General features: G+C 42.7%; 1 protein-coding gene across 1 annotated transcript; it reads left to right on the top strand.

The window, feature by feature from the left end:
* The first annotated feature begins 6,638 nt into the window (after positions 1 to 6,638).
* Positions 6,639 to 12,611, top strand: PSPH (phosphoserine phosphatase). The gene is made up of 5 exons (XM_009934497.2): positions 6,639 to 6,904; positions 7,601 to 7,735; positions 9,325 to 9,470; positions 10,947 to 11,095; positions 12,424 to 12,611. The coding sequence occupies exons 1-5, from the start codon at positions 6,684 to 6,686 to the stop codon at positions 12,532 to 12,534; spliced, it is 762 nt and encodes a 253-aa protein (XP_009932799.1). The 5' UTR covers positions 6,639 to 6,683; the 3' UTR covers positions 12,535 to 12,611.
* Positions 12,612 to 16,659: the final 4,048 nt, after the last annotated feature.

Genomic DNA, 16,659 nt, shown 5'->3' with positions numbered 1-16,659 from the left:
CCCTTGCCCTCCCGCGCTGGCGCTCGGCATGGGGCCAGGAGATGTTGCCAAGACCCGTCGTGTTCTCCATGCCCGCGGCACCGGCTGGCTGGTGGGTGGGCACGCTCCCCATGCCCTTGTGCAGGGTCTGCTCCCTGCCAAGCCGTGCCCACCCGCGCTCGGAGCGCCCCAAACTGGGCCCGGCTCCTCCCCCGACGCAGGCAAGGTTACACCTCTCCTCCCTACGCCTGTCAGCGAACAGCTGGACTTCTCTGGTTACATGTGTGCAACCGTTTAAAAAAAACATCCAGACCGGCTTACTCAGCAGATTATAAAAGCGTGATTTACAAAATGCGGCTTTCTTCCAGATCAGCCCGTGCCGTTGTGTTTATGTGACTGAAGGTCTCAGCTGATCCCTTCTTGTCTTGTGCAGCCAAGAGGTTTGCAGCAGCAGCAACAGCCACGGCCAGTACAATACTGTAAGTCACTGGGAACGTTTTTTTCTCTCAGTTTGGAAGGGGTTGGTGTTTGGTGTGTCAGATCCATAACAATTACTGCATTTCTCTAGCGTAGAAAATAATGAGTATCTTCTGCTGGGGCTACGACTGTGCTGCCCTGCGAGATGCAGTGTGGTGCCTGCTTTATAACAGCGGCATGAATGAATGATGCAATCGTGCAGGGGGGAAGCATCATCATTTTGTCAGGACAGGCAAGAGGGGATTGGAGAGTTGGGAGGTCTGTGTCAACATCCACCAGGTTCCTTCTACCCCTTTTCAACTACTTTTAAAAAGGTGCTTAAATAAATTCGCTGTTAGGCACTGCTGTTCAGATATTCGTGCACAGCTGCAAACAGTCCATCTCTTGACTTGCATACAGGTTTGTGTTACTACCTGTAAAAACTGAACAGAAAACCAGGAAGAGTGAAGCAGGCTTAGTGAGGTTAAGGATGGAATCTTTCTATTCTCACACTGAAAACCACAGAACCTCACAGTTATGGGTGGATGGGTTGAACTTTTAAAGAGTAGTACTTGCAGGAATACAAACAACAGTAACAATTTGCTTAAATATAACTAATCTGATTAAACATATCCTCCTTCCTCTAAAGCTTTCAAAACAGATTGCTATTACTGAGAATTAAACCTCAGCATAGTAAAGCTGTATTACAATATTATTCCCATTTTACAGACATAGGACTAGAAACAATGAGGATTTGTTTAATGCCATGGAAACACTCCCGTGAACATTCTTATGAGCAGAATCACTCCTGTAGTGGGATCAAGTCCTGAGAAAAGTTTCAAGAACAATTTTCTCCAAATCCCATACTCTCAGCAGCCGTTTCCCCTCAATGCAATAGAAACAGTTTAAGGCGGTTGTGTTTCTGTTACTCTCCCTGCACGTTCAACGCAACGTTACTCTGTTGTGGGAATGTATCTCAGAGTCATTCTGTTCTCATCCACACCAGTGCAAACCTGGATTAACTTCACTGGTACCAGGGAAATAACTCCAGGCAAAGTGAGATCAAAACTGGGCTTCTTGTGCAGCCACAACTCCAAGTGAAGGGCTCACTCTCACCTCGTTAAATGGGAAAGTGAATCAGAATCAAAAATACCAGAGACCATTTGCATACTGTAGGATATTCCAGAGTAATCTGTTTCAAAAGATATCTTAGGTAATATTTCATGAAGATTCACTTAACATTCATTTTTTCACAGCAATAAATGTGAACATAATGCAAAGTGGCAGCGTGGCAGCACTTCTGCAAGCTGAAATATGATAACAAGTGAAGTCTGGTCACAGTGAGGATTTTGAGCTCTCATTAAGATCTCATCAAAACCTACCAACCCCAGAACACCCGGAGTTCTGAGTCTCATTTACTTATTCCTTTCGCATTGTATGTCGCCGATACTGCAGATGTTTCATTTTTTCACTGTGCGGCAAGTGCCCTGCTTTGAAGGGTCAGCAAACAGACAAGATTTCAGTTGTTTTCCTTCGACATGTGCTCTTACATAATTCCCGTGCTTGCTTCTGTGACTCCACCCTCTCGGTTACGAAACAGAAATATTTCTTGTGGAAAGGCCAGGTTTTTTTTCCAAATGGCCTAATGAAGTACTTCGGAGTCTGGAGGCAAGGAGATCTCACGGGAATTCCACTTTTCCCTTGTGATTTCCTTTTTCTCCATCTTTATCTCAAGTTTCTCTGCTCTTTTCTTATGCTTTCTCTAGTCACTTCTTTGCCCATTGTTTGTTCTCTACCCCACTTTGTTCTGTTCAGTTTTTCCCCATAATATTTTATTATTGGACCTGCTGAAGTGTTTGCTGCTTGGATGCTTTTCCAGCATGCAAATAATCGGATAGGAATAGGTTACCTATCTGAAATTCAGTGGCGGGAAGACCGGAGGTTTTCTACCCATGTTTTTCATATGGAGACAGAACTCCTTATTTGTGAGAATTTCTTTTTTCTTACCATCTCATTAAAACATTGACGCCTTTAAGCAATCAGATGCCCTGTATTTCAGAGCAATTAATCTCTGCCGACTGTAGAGGCCTATACCACTCTGGAATAAAAAATTGCTCTTCTCTTACTACAGCTGTTAGAGATTTGTCCATAGAAAGTTTTTACACAGCTTCAATTCTTTTTGCTCAAGTGACACGTCCCTGTGGAGAAGCTACTGTGTCTGTCCTGATTTCCTATGTGCACTTACCCAGAGGTGAATTCTAGGCAGCTTCCTGGTGGACACCATGCCAGGATAGCACAGTGAAAATTCTGAAAACAAGAGAGGGAGCAGAACCTCTTCTCCTGCTTGTATTTTCCCCCACTCCTGTTGGCCATTACTCAATCACTGATGGCCTTGCCTTATGCTCTCATCTACGTTTAGGGCTGGGAAAAAAATTCCACAAGTTACTGAAATTGGCATGTTACCATTTGGAATGGCATTTTCCAACCTCTGGAGCTGATGGTGACCCCTGCAGCTCTGCCAACAAGGGCAGAAGGACCTTATTTCACTCCAGGTGAACCACCTCTAACTCCTAAAATTTGCTTTTCCCACGAGCAAGGCTCCCTGCAATAGCTGAAGCTTCCTTCATAGTTTCTCCTCTTTGCTGCTGTATGAGCTTCCCTACTTTACAGTTCATCACAAGTTCTCCAACATGATACATTGGCCAAAACCAGGTCTGTCTTTTCCAGGACTCAGTGCCCAGCTATAGCAGAAAGTGGAAATATTTTAGCAGGTCACAGGCTGAGGGAGATCAGGAGCTACTGATGGTTTCTGCATTTCAAAATGCAGTTCCTCCCTTCCAACTTGTCATTTTTAGGCACTACAAACCCCAGCTTGAAACTTTTTTGAAAGAGTTATTGCATGGAACAAAGAGAGGGCAGGGTTTATTCCAACCATGGCTCCACAACTGGTATCTGTAATTCCTCCTGTAACTTGTCTATTTGTCCATCAAAGTGCAAAGCCCACCACAGCAGTGGTTGCATCACTGTAAGGAGCATACAGAAGGGACAGGAGTATGGGAAATGTGGATAATAGAGAAAAGAAAATGTGAATGTCTCTTCCTTCCTGCTCCCAATGTGTGTTTCTAGCAACAACATTCTTCCCAGAGAGACTAAAATTTTGTAGACATGTCAGAGAATTATAGTAGTTGGCAAAGACCTCTAAAATCAAGTCCAACCATCAACCCATCACCACCATGCCTGCTAAACCATGTCCCGAAGTCCCATATCTACATGTTTCTTGAACACCTCCAGGGATGGTGACTCCGCCACTTCCCTAGGCAGCCTGTTCCAATGTTTCACAACTCTTCCAGTAAAGAAATGTCTCCTACTATCCAATCTAAACCTTCCCTGATGCAACCTGAGGCCAGGAATGTATTTCAGGTTCTCACCAAGAAATCACATCACAGCACGGTATCTCCACACAGTAACGTTGCATCATAATGCAGACATGTTGCAGTACAGCCTCAGGTTAGCATGAGGCAATGTGACACCTTTGCATAATATGGAATTAGTGTTGGAACACCATGACGCAAATGTCATGCCACAGTGATGCAAGAAGTTTGTCCAGTAGAGCAAATCTTTAAAATTGGCACCAAATCCATGGCTGAATTTCTGGTGGACTTTATAACCTCTGGTAGGCTGGAAAAAATTAACACCCTGTCATTTAAAAAATGCTAGTGGATGCATTTTTCTTTAATTCCACTTCACAAATATATTTTGCAAATGGCTGTCAAGGCCTGCCCTCAAGTCAAGCCTTCCTGCTCAGAAAATCACAACCTGCCTCTGAAAATACAAACAGAGTGCTGTGGAGCCAATGTCACGTCAAGGCTAACGCAGAGTACACTTGGAATTCACGTGTCACCTGCCCACCCACTCCCAAGTCTGAGCTCAGAACCAGTCTCGGTCAGAGGGAAGTTTTTATGTTCACGGGCACTTAAGAGACAGAGGTTTCTCTTAAGTACAGTGCTGATGGCATATGACGATTATTTCTTACAAGCACAGTGCTACAAATGCAGTCCTTACAGAAAAATACAGAAAAATGTGTGCCATCTGCAGCAAAAAATTCTTTAGTGATGCTTCTAAGGCTAGACCAGGGTTTTACAATAAGTCCGTGCATGCAACAGCTCTGATGCAGCAAGAGCAGAGACCTGTCCTTGTTCAGTCCTTGCTTCTGCCTTTCCCAGAGGCGCAGTCTGTAAAAGCCCTTTTCCGGAATAGCTCCCCTTTACTGCCTACCCACTCATCTTTCCTTTCTGCCACACTGGGGAGGTTGAGCCCAGGCCCTGTCCTACCTTCCCACATGTAAACTGAGTGCGCGGGGGGGAAGTATGGGCTGGGTGATACCCGCTCGCCCATTCTCGCTCACACCCGCGACGTAGATGAGCACTGAGGAAGCGACTGTGTCACCTTCTCGGCCTTGTGCAGAAGCCATGAGTCCACTCTGGTTAGGTTACTACAGTAGTGTGTTCACACCAAAAAACTCACGAATAGCTAGAACAACCCTCTGAGACAGTACTGCCTCATGGCTGCCTTTGGATAGCTTTGCCTTTAATGTGATGTGCTCGCTCTCTTTCACGGATTCTCTCTGACAAACGTGGCTCTTAGCTGTTCACAACAGGTTTCACTGCTTAGGTTTGGTGCCTTCATTTATACAGATTTTTACCTTTCAATGAAGGACTGGAGTGTTCTCTTTTATTCTATACACGTAAACAGATAAAAGATGAGTGTGTGTTCTACACATTTTTTCAGTGATTATGGTAATTTTTCATAAAGCCTTTTGTATCCCAGTATTCACCACATGGTTACTAGTCATGGGAATAAAACCAAAGGTTCCCATTCCTGCTTTGACCATTGATTACTGAGCTGTGATCTCTCAGCGAGCACACAGAAGTCACCTCAGGCAAGAGCACTGGTGCTTGCCATGTGTGATCCCTGGATGACTCCTGTCTGGCAGAGAGCTACACCAGTACCGATCAGCTCCTGCACTTTTCTGCAGCACGGTGTATAGTGATCATCTGCATCTTCACTGGATGTCTTTTGTACCTGGGGGTGCAAAGTTTGCCCAAAAAGCGGAAAAAAAATGTTTAGGGGGAACTTATGTTTGTAAGACCTCTCACCATCAAAATTCATGACATATAGGAGAAAAATTAGCTTAGTGAGAGGAAAATGAAAGATGCCGGTATATGACACAATGAAGGTATATAACATGCTGTTTGATATTTTTTCCCCTATCCCAGAAAAAGAGAGAACCTGCTACCCAGATCAATTACACAAGGCGTGTCCTGAGAGACATCTAAGAGATTAGAAGAGACAACCAAACAAAAACTTTTACAAAAATCTGGGAAGTGAGATAGATAGAAAGCTGTTATTGCTGTCTAAAAGGTAAAGATTGGTAAATTACAGTAAAGTCCACACTGAATTCCCTTATGAAAGGGTGAAGCATAAGGTGAGTAGGGTAGAGTAAGAAAATACTTGATTAACACCTTGTGCTTCTGATCTGCAGAAGTGCTCAACATATTTATGTGGACAGATATAAAGGGAAGAAAATCAACTTTTGTCAGGCATTGTTATGGAAAAAGTCATGTCATGATCTTAACGGGTTGAGTGAAGTACTCAAAGCCCAAGACTTCAATGGATTTTATAAAAGACTAATTCCCAATGCTAATAGCCAAATCTTCTATGCATTCATAGATGATGAGAATATTTCATTTATATTAATCAGGACATAGAAAAGGATCAAAACTTTATGCTTTAGGGACAATCACTCACTGATAGGTTTATTATAGTTACGTCTACTGTGATCAAGCAAATCATTAAGGTCTGGGTGTCTTTTACTATCTCCTGGAACAACTAATTTGACACACTAGACTGGGTCTGAGGAGAATTCAAGATCCATTTGAGTGGTGAGGGCAAGATCAGAGAACTGCACGTCCCACGCAGCACTTGGCAGTCTGATGGTTCAGCAAATGCCAAGTATTAACAACCTTGAACCCCTTGTGAACATCAACGGGCCGAGCCTGCAGAGAGCAAATCAGCAACTGCCCAAAGCTCCACGGCCCACCTGTAACGTAAATTGAACATCTGTAGGCAGCAACAGCAGAGAGCAAATCAGCAACTGAGGCAGACCTCCACCACCGCTCACGCTCTGATAAAAGCTGGCTACCAGGCTGCGCTCGTTCCTACTGGCAAGAACCAGATCACTTGCGCCAATGGCTCAAGATGGAGTGCAGTACTGTCACTCAGAGAAAGACTTTATCTTGTCCCCTCACAGTAAGAAGGGTCCTAGAAGGATGGCATCCCTCTTGGAGATGAAGGAAATCTTCCGCAATGCTGATGCGGTGTGCTTTGATGTGGACAGTACAGTCATCAGGGAAGAAGGCATTGATGAGCTTGCCAAGTTCTGTGGAGTCGGAGATGCCGTCGCAGAGATGTATGTATATTTGCTGTTTGCTTCATAGGAATAGTAGTAAAAAATAAGCACGGATAAGGCTAATCTGTGACAATGAATTTACAATAGGGATTAATTCAATGCTTTCAGAGATTATTACAGTTTAAAAAGGATTTCAGAAATAATAAGTGGAATTAATGCATAATGAAGTAACTTCTTTTGGAATTGTGAAGCCACTCAACAAAACTATACTGACATAAGTTCTCTAATGTAAATTTCTTCAACAGACTAAGATCAGCCCTCATTATTAAACTTGGCTGAGAACCAGCAAACCTTACTATGAGATGGAGGAGGGGGAACAACTCTCTTAACACTTCTCTGAGGCTGATGTTGTTCCCGTTGAAGCTTGTAGCAGAAGCTCTGTTCATTTCAGAGAACAGCCCCTGAGCTGCAGTTCAGGAATACTGGTCCCAGTGGTTCAGACACATTCAGAGAGGGAATGAAGCAGTTTTTGTTTGCCTTACTGGTCCTCACAAGAGCTCCGATCTGTGGAGATCTACCACTAGTGGTTGCTACCAGACTTCGCAGTGTCCCAAATCTTCTCCTTTACCACATAGACACAGTGTAACCTAGAACCTATGTTCTCTTACCTTCTTCCTTGTCATTCTTAGCTACCTGTTCTCAGAAGCCTCTGCTTGTTGAATTATACTGATTTGTTTTCTTTGGACTACAATTTAGGACCCGCAGAGCTATGGGTGGCACCGTGACATTCAAAGCAGCTTTAACGGCACGACTAGGTCTCATACGTCCCTCCTATGAGCAAGTGCAAAAACTAATATCTGACAACCCACCTCAGCTAACACCAGGAATAAGGTAAGAATTTCAAACGATCTAACAAAAAAGCTGCCTGCACATGGCATAAATCAACAAAATCCTGTGACATTAGTGAGGCTGTAGGACCACAGAACTGGTTTAGATTGCTTTCCTACTCTATTTCCATGTTGTTTGCATACAAAGCTTGTATCAGGACCTTATAATGGCCTAAGTCCATGTCAAATATCTAAGCATCCACGTAAAAAGAAAAGTCTTAGGTGTTAACTGGCATTTTGGCTGGCAAACTCAAATTCTGGCTTGAGGATTAAACTGGCACAGAAAATCATCTGTTCAGTCGCATCTGTTTCTTGATGGGTGATGGAACTGGGAGGAGATTTAATACCCAGTGTGAATTACTGGCTTGGTCTATTCTGCTATTCTATTACCTCTCTCTTACACTTCTGTGTGCTGTCACAGCCCTGGACTCAGTTTAGGGGATCCATTGTTCAGAGCCACCCATTCTGTACTGAAGTCCCTAAAAAGTATTAAAAAATCATTAAGGGGAGATACATATATATGTGTGCATTCATTCATCTTTGGGTTTGCAATAAACGTTAACTATTTAAACCGAAAAGTTTTTTTTTCCCCTATTCGCATTGTTTCAAACAATTGAAAATAATTTCTTTATTACAAAACCTGGCCATAGCTCCAAGTCTAAAATACTTTCAGCACATACAGTAGTTTTAGACAATATCGTGCTTGTGTTTTCTCCTCGAAATGAAGCACATGCTCAGCTTTTTCTGTAGAAGGCATAGCTCAATATAAGTACAAAGAGAACATTGTTTCCTTGTTTAGAATCACATGATTTTCCTTTTCATTCCTTCCCTTTCTTCCTCCTTTTCTGTGTAGCCTGCTTTAAGCCTCCACTTTGCGTTGTAGTATTTAGCATTTCTGCTGTTACCTCTACCACTTCTATTGCTCAGTGTTGCTGCATGCTGATCTTCTTGCTTCTAGAGCCAAATCCTGTGCAACTTCTGCCTTCAAGCCCTGTTGACATTAACTAGGTCTGAAAATTTTGCTTTCTTGATTCCTTTTCTGTGGCTGGTGGCCCGTTCTAAAGATGGCATCGATGTCCAGTGTCTGGGGAACCACCTCCAAGTTACAAAACGCTTGCATTCTGCACACACTTCAGCCCACTTTTGCATTTTGGCACAGTGGCTTTATCTCCCCCGCACTCCCTATGTTTTTTTTGCATTATAGATTGATTTTCTTGCTGTTGTTTTACATCACTTCAGAAAAAAAGCTGCACTGGATCTGCTCTCATTTGTTCAAGGGAACTAATCTGAACAGCATGAAAGTATAAACATTTCTAGGGAGTGCTTGTTTCTGAGCAGCTGAATACCTGCGTGTCGCTAGACATGAGGGTTTTGTTCAGCTCTTTTCAAGCAAGGTTCATGCACAAACTTGCAAGGGAAAGAAGGAAAAAGTTCGGGCAGCAGAGATGGATGGAGCTGGAAGGCAGCACACACCCGAACTAAACGGGAGTAACATGAAGTACGGGCAGCCTTGGTTAGGAAAGATGTGTTTTCACTTTGTTATCCCTAGATGCTGCCACGCACTCACACTTGGTGACTGCTCTTTCTTCCCAGGGAGCTGGTGAGCAGGCTTCATCAACGAGGGGTCCAGGTCTTCTTGGTCTCTGGGGGGTTTCAGAGCATCGTGGAGCACGTGGCCTTGCAGCTGAACATTCCAACAGCAAATGTCTTTGCCAACAGGCTGAAGTTTTATTTTAATGGTGAGATTCCCTTAAAGTCTCTTTTCTCTGCTAATTAATGCCACTTTTTTGGTTGAAACTGTTAGATGTTGGGCTACAGATACTGTCCAGCCTACAGGAACTTGTTATCAATCCAGCTAGCTCCAAGTAGAAAAATTGCAAGACCTTGTCAAAAACATGAGTTCAGGTTATTTTCCAGACATGAAATACAGCTGTAGTTACTTTTTAATTGCAAGCTGGGCCAAAGGTAAACCATGTTACAGTTGCTGACAGCAGAGTTTCATTTTCTCTTGCTCCTTCAAGTTAAAAGAGTTTATTACACTTACCTGGTTCAGAGGCAAACTTCACTGTCAGTGACTCTGAGGTATGTATGGAGACCGATGTGCTTTAGCAGAGCTGCTCTGGACTTTAAGCTTGCGTAATCAAGCAGAACTGTAGTTAGTGAGGCTGTTTCTTACTGTTCCATACGCAGCCTATATATCATACTGGATCACAGAATCACAGAATGGTCGGGTTAGAAGGGACCTCTGTGGGTCACCCAGCCCAACCCCCTGCCGAAGCAGGGTCACCCAGAGCAGCCTGCACAGGACCTTGTCCAGGTGGGTCTGGAATATCTCCAGAGAAGGAGACTCCACAACCTCCCTGGGCAGCCTGTGCCAGGGCTCCGTCACCCTCAGAGTGAAGAAATTCTTCCTCGTGTTCAGATGGAACTTCACAGGCTTCGGTTTGTGCCCGTTGCCCCTTGTGCTGTTGCTGGGCACCACTGGAAAGAGTCTGGCCCCGTCCTCCTGACACCCACCCTGCAGATATTTATCAGCATTTCTAAGGTCCCCTCTCAGCCTTCTCTTCTTCAGGCTGAACAAGCCCAGCTCCCTCAGCCTTTCCTCACAGGACAGATGCTCCAGTCCCCTCATCGTCCTTGTAGCCCTCCACTGGACTCTCTGCAGTAGCTCCTCATCTTTCTTGAAGTGGGGAGCCCAGAACTGGACACAGTACTCCAGACAGGGCCTCCCTAGGGCAGAGTAGAGGGGTAGGAGAACCTCCCTGGACCTACTGGCTACACTCCTCTTGATGCACCCCAGGATCCCATTGGCCTTCTTGGCAGCCAGGGCACACTGCTGGCTCATGGTCAACCTGTCGTCCACCAGGACACCCAGGTCCCTCTCCGCAGAGCTGCTGGATGCTGCTTTTGAAATGCTTACACCAGAATGACTGGACCAGAGTCACTGGGAATGGATTTGTAACACTACCCGCACAGGGTTTCTACTTCTGACTTAGCATTTCAGTGCTTTGAAAATATTCCCACTGAAGACTTGAGTAACATGCTAGCTTTTAAGCTTACTTTCGAATTACTTTTTTTGGGGATGTTGATATTGTGAGGCTTACAGAACTGCATGTAATTAGCTGTTTTCTGAAGTAAAGACCATAGTCATGTATCTTTCTTAATTTACAAGAAAATACACTATGTGTCTCACTTGTCCTTCCATTATATTCTAGGAGAATACGCAGGATTTGACGAAACACAACCAACAGCCGAATCAGGGGGGAAAGGAAAGGTTATTACTCATCTGAAGGAACAGTTCCACTTTAAGAAAGTGGTTATGATTGGTGATGGAGCTACAGACATGGAAGCCTGCCCCCCTGCTGTAAGTACTGAAGAACTGGAATTCTGAATTCCTTTTGAGCAAAGCCTTTGGGGGGGGGGGGAAAAGTGAGGTATGAATTCTTCATAGGACTTCAGGGAAGATGATCTTTAGCACTTCCCACAGCCTAGAAGAGATCTGTGCAGGTAGTTTTCCTCTAGAAAGCCTGCATCATGCAGTGGCTGATGTCTCTCAAGTTCAGACCACCTCAGTAAGGCTGTCACCCTCTAAGCCAGAATGCTGGCTGGGTGTAGCAGAACTGTGTGACAGCCTAGTGACCCGTCTCAAATCAAGCTGGTATTATCACGTCTGCCTTTCCCCTCTATGTCCCCACAGTAAGGGCTTGCGTCTGTGCAGAGGACCTATCCTGCCAAGATCCTGGTTCTGAACACTGATTAATGGTGCTTAGCGTGAAGGTCTGGCACAGACCTGGTGCACGTTTACCTCACACTAGCCTGGCAGGAGGGTTCACTTCACTGTACAGTGGTGATACCTTTGAAGATACCAACCCTGACAGGGTGAAACAATAAAAAAATCAATAGAAAGACAACTTTTATAAATGGTCATTTCACAGAGATCTTAATTCGGCCTCCCCTTTAGCGCCTTTCTGTACATAGAAGTACCCCAATACCCCTTCTTTGCCAGTGCTGAGGGACAAATATCCCAGAGCCTGGAAATGCACAGGAACAAACTCCGAGAGCTGCGGCTGATGGCAGTTACGACAGCTGCTCCCTTATTGTTCAACAAGTGCAGGACCAGAGCAGCTCAGTATTTGCTTAACGTGTTCTACCTGAAGGCAAAAAAGCAGCAGTGGAAATTTTAAACACTGCACTTTCACTGCAGCTGGTTTTCCAAGCTGCAGAAACGATGACTGTTGCTGGTTAATGATTGAAGACGTGGTTAATATTTACTCTTGGTATCTATCAAATGAGGTTAACAGAGTGAAGGTAAACAGTGTAGGGATAATTGACAGATGCTGCCTGCACGTTCGAATGTTAACTCATTCTTGAATAGTAAGGCCTTATGTTGCGTCACATTTGCATCAGATTTTCAGTAAAATCTCAGATCTGAACAATCTGGAAGTTACGAGGCACTGAGACACAACTTTCCTATTGGAACAAAACTCTAATAACCAAAGTGGTGCAAAATTAAGTGTTAATGAAGTTCCTGTTAATAAATTTGGAAAACATGCAGAGTAAAATAGGAGAAGAGGCAGGGAGGAATACCATAATTTTAAAATCCAATCTTAAACCCAAACTTAATTGCTGAGAATTTCCATTCCTTACATGGGACTGCGATAATATATCTGCCCGTTCTTTCTGTTTTGCCAGGACTGCTTCATTGGATTTGGAGGCAATGTAATCAGAAAGCAAGTAAAGGAGAAAGCTAAATGGTACATTACTCACTTTGACGAACTGCTAAAGGAACTGGAAGAACGATAAATTATACAGTAAAATAATATATTTAACAACTATAAATCCATTATACAATGCAATTAAACCTATATTTGTTTGCAAAACTGTGTTCTGGATTTTTTTATGATTCTGGGTGTTGGGTACCTTCATCTCTGGCCTGAAACTTGTGGTGCAAATGGCACCATTCTACTCAAATATTTTGCAATGAAAATGGTAAAATTTTTTAAACATCTTTTCCAAGGTGGAAGAAGTCAGTTGATTAGTCACTCACAAGTGAAGACCAAAGGTAGGAAATTAATAGTAAGTTAAAAATACCTTAATGGATTGGAAATATTGTATATCTATTGTTTCAGAATCATTGAAGCTAATACCTCTACTTATTTTGGGTGGCAAAAGAAGGAGGCCACTTTGTGGAGGCCATTTTGTCTAATCAATAATAATAAATAACAATAATATATTCTAAAAGGTAAACAATATAGTAAGTACTTTCCATTCCAAAGAATCTCAGAACGAGGTTAAACAGTGAACAGATAGGTAGGAAACATTACCAAGTATCTCTGATTTTGTAAAATATGTCTACAGGAGAACCTGAGATGTCATCTGTTACTCAACATCACCATTACTGAACCTGTAGTCTAAAAGACATGAGATGCATGCATATCTGAGCTAGATGCAATATCCATCAGTGTCCAAGAAGCATATTTTAAGGCGAGTGATACAGTGGTTCCCACACTTCATTAAAATACTTTAAGCTAAACACCAAAAAGGCAACTTTGTAACATGGTCACACTGTTTACTTATCTGTTTTATTTATTTAACAATCCAACCCCATCAAGCTATAACTGGATGGAAGCTAATTCATCAACCTTTAAAAACAATTGGTCTACTGCTTAAGAAAATACTGTGAAACTTACCTAGTCTCTTCCTCAAGTGCAGATCAATGACACTTAAAACTGCTAGAAGTAAGTCTCACCGTTCTAAGTAAGTACTTCTCTAAGCTTCAACTAACGAATCCTACTTCCTTAACGATTTGTCTTTTGTGGCTACAGTGTCTGATCGGAGAGGGTCCTAATACAGAATGCAATGGATAAATGCTGCCTTTTTGTCACCAAGTTCCTGACAACCAAATGTGTCTTTTTAACTAGCTTTGCTGACACATCATGGTACTTGTATTTCCCTGACTTGTAAGAATCTCATCTCCGATGATGTGAAAAGCTTTACTAATTTTAATGTCACATCTTCCACTTCCTACCATCCACGTAATACCATCACAGGAGAAAGATGGGCAGATATGACACGATTTGTCCTGTTCTTATCTCCTGGGTGCTTACAAATAGCCCCAGTATTTTTCTGGAAATGGAAGATTAGACTGAGTGCACGAATTCTCTTTCATCCTGCCACATATTTCACAGATGGAAAGAGAAACAAGTAATGGCCCTGCCTTCCAAAATCTCACACTCTCTCCACAAGATAATCACAGGTTGTTACAACTTGTACTAGATTTCCTTAATTTAGTAAGATTAAATCAAGGTACAGTGAGTGAGCTCCTGTCCAATTGCTTAAGCATCACTACCAACTAAAACAAATACTGGTTCTGTCCATTCTGTGACATCATCAGAAAGGATACAGGGAAAAGAAATATTAACAAAGCCCCAGAGAGTGATGAATGGCAGCTCTCAGTGATGCCATCTACAGTTTTTCGCAGAAAAACTGAGGCAATAATTGCTTGAAGTTACAAGAGCATTTAAATACTGGAGAAGAAGGGTTAAAAGAAAATAACTCCAGAAACAAACTTCTGATGGCTTTTTAAAGGCATATAAACAGCTACACTCAATATCCCTACAGAGCATTTAAAAAACTTTACAAAAGCCAAGACAGACAATAGTTGGCAGGCTGCTCACCAGAACTCTTCTGGGAGTATTAAAGATGATCTCTTTTAAATTCTTCCTGAGAAAAACCTCAGCCAGCTCCAAGGGCAGCTCATGTACAATCATGCTTTTGTTTATCCAAGACTGCATCAGTAGAACAAGTATAAACTCTTTCTGCTCTCACTCAGCCTGTTCCTCCGCAATTCTACAATTATGAAGCAGAAGCATTTCTGTTTGCTGTAGCTTTCCAATGAATTAAAAGCCACTAAAAAAAAATAATCCTAATATGCAGCTAATCAGCTACAGCTGCAGACCCTGATCCTACAAACACCGTGACATGCTCTGCTTCAAGTGTATGTAATTTCAGTAACGCCACAGTCAGAAGACCGTGCAGGAGTCTCTGTGCCACAGAGATGTTAACATTCACAGCAGTACCTTCTGCCAGTCTGAGTGCTATGGAAACACGGTGTTGTGCCAAGGATTTCACAAGAGCTCTTTAGGTCTGACTGGTTTGAAGAAAAAATACCACTCCCACTGGGCAAATATCAAGCCTGACCTCTGGTCCAGGAGGTACCAACAGGATTACTTAGCTTAGTGAGTGGCTAAGCTCTTTTGTCTGCAAAATGCTGGAAAAAAATATGAAAGAATAAAGCAGTGTGAGGGAAGTTTCAATGTTACAGCCAAGCTACCGATTTACCTGGACACGTCCCATCACAGTAGAGCAAAGTCCGGAGAGTAGCACACTTCAGGCAAGTAATATCTGGTCTTCAGGTGGGTCTCCTGACTCAGAGCATGGGGATCCACACCACTTCATACAAAGCCTTTCATTTTAATGCGATTATTCAGTGAGTCAGAATTGCTTTAAGTTATACATTCAAGTTGCATGAGGGGCCTTCTTAGAAGAACAGACTTGCAGTCTTTTCTAGGAAGACTACAGGACACTTAAACTTGAGTTTTAATGGTCTCTTCATTACAGTGGAACAAGAATTCATAGTTACCAGAGACTCTTCCAGGCACTGTTCCCCACATTCCAACCACTGGAAAGTGACTTCAGTTCTGAACTCTACAAATTCTGCCCTAGGAAATGCTGAAGTACTGCTAGTCAAAGGAAGAATGCAGACTTGGCTGTGAAATTAACAGGGAAAATCACAAGTGTTCACAACAGGGAAAAACCAGCTTCAGAAAGGGCTCAGGCAGTGGGAACCATGAGAAGATTTGCATCGCTTACTTCTCTACTGTGTTATGTTCAGTGAATTTGCAGTTACCTGTAACTAAAATAACAGGAACTAATCTCTTTCTGATGACAGCCAGAGCATGAGTTTGAAGCTCAGAACTACAGGAGGCATGTTCATAATACATTACAATGCTCCTAGTGGGAATTCAGATCTTAGGTAGTGTATAAAGACTGAAGAGACTTGTGCCGTATGATGTCACCCTGCAGAACATCCCGTTATTTCTTAGATTTCTTATTCATGCAAAACTTCATTGTCCTTAAACAGTAAGAGCTCTGCCTGACTGAACTGAATTCCTAGCGCTCCCAGCTGAAGGTAACAAACACGGATTGCATCAGAACCCACAAAATCCTGTAACTCCAAAAAAATTTTTTGCCTTCTGCCTCCAACTGAGATTGCTGGTTACGAGGGGCAAGTTACAAGAACAATCCTCTACGATCAAGAACTATGGGAGGATACTGGGAGAAATAACAAGGACTGGAAGCTGACATTGTCACCCTTTTTGCCTTTTGTAGCTAAACAGTAGTCCCAAAATTCTGGAAAAGTGACAGCCTCAGCTGACAGTACAGTTCATGACTGATTTACAAGAAGGGACAGCTGAAATGATGTACTTGGCCCACTGAGTTAAACCACGCTGAGAACTCTGAGCTAATATAGTACAGAATTTTACTCAGTAAAATCCCCAAATCAGTTGATAACAGGAGGAAAATATGTAAACAGACAAGAATCCAATCAAATACTGACTTTGTTCAAGCTGAAATTCAAGCGAAGGCAAGAGTGCAGTGTATTTCCCATGGGAAGAAAAGAAGAAATCCAACCTGAAAAATTAAGTATAATTTGTGGAGAAAAATTGAAAGGAAAAATATTTGTATTTATCACCACAGCACTTATGACCTCTAGAACACTTAGCAAAATGGGATGTAATGGAGATACTGTAAATTAATTTTGGAGAACGAGAGGAGAATACTGGGAAATGCTGTCCCTGACACAAAGAAGTGATATTGGCTAACTGATCTGAAACATTCTATGCAATTATTCAAATTTTCCATAAT

The sequence above is a fragment of the Opisthocomus hoazin genome, chromosome 20, assembly GCF_030867145.1.
Source record: "Opisthocomus hoazin isolate bOpiHoa1 chromosome 20, bOpiHoa1.hap1, whole genome shotgun sequence".
Classification (NCBI taxonomy): Eukaryota; Metazoa; Chordata; class Aves; order Opisthocomiformes; family Opisthocomidae; genus Opisthocomus; species Opisthocomus hoazin.
The sequence above is the reverse complement of the archived record's forward strand: the minus strand, read 5'-3'. Positions and strand labels throughout refer to the sequence as shown.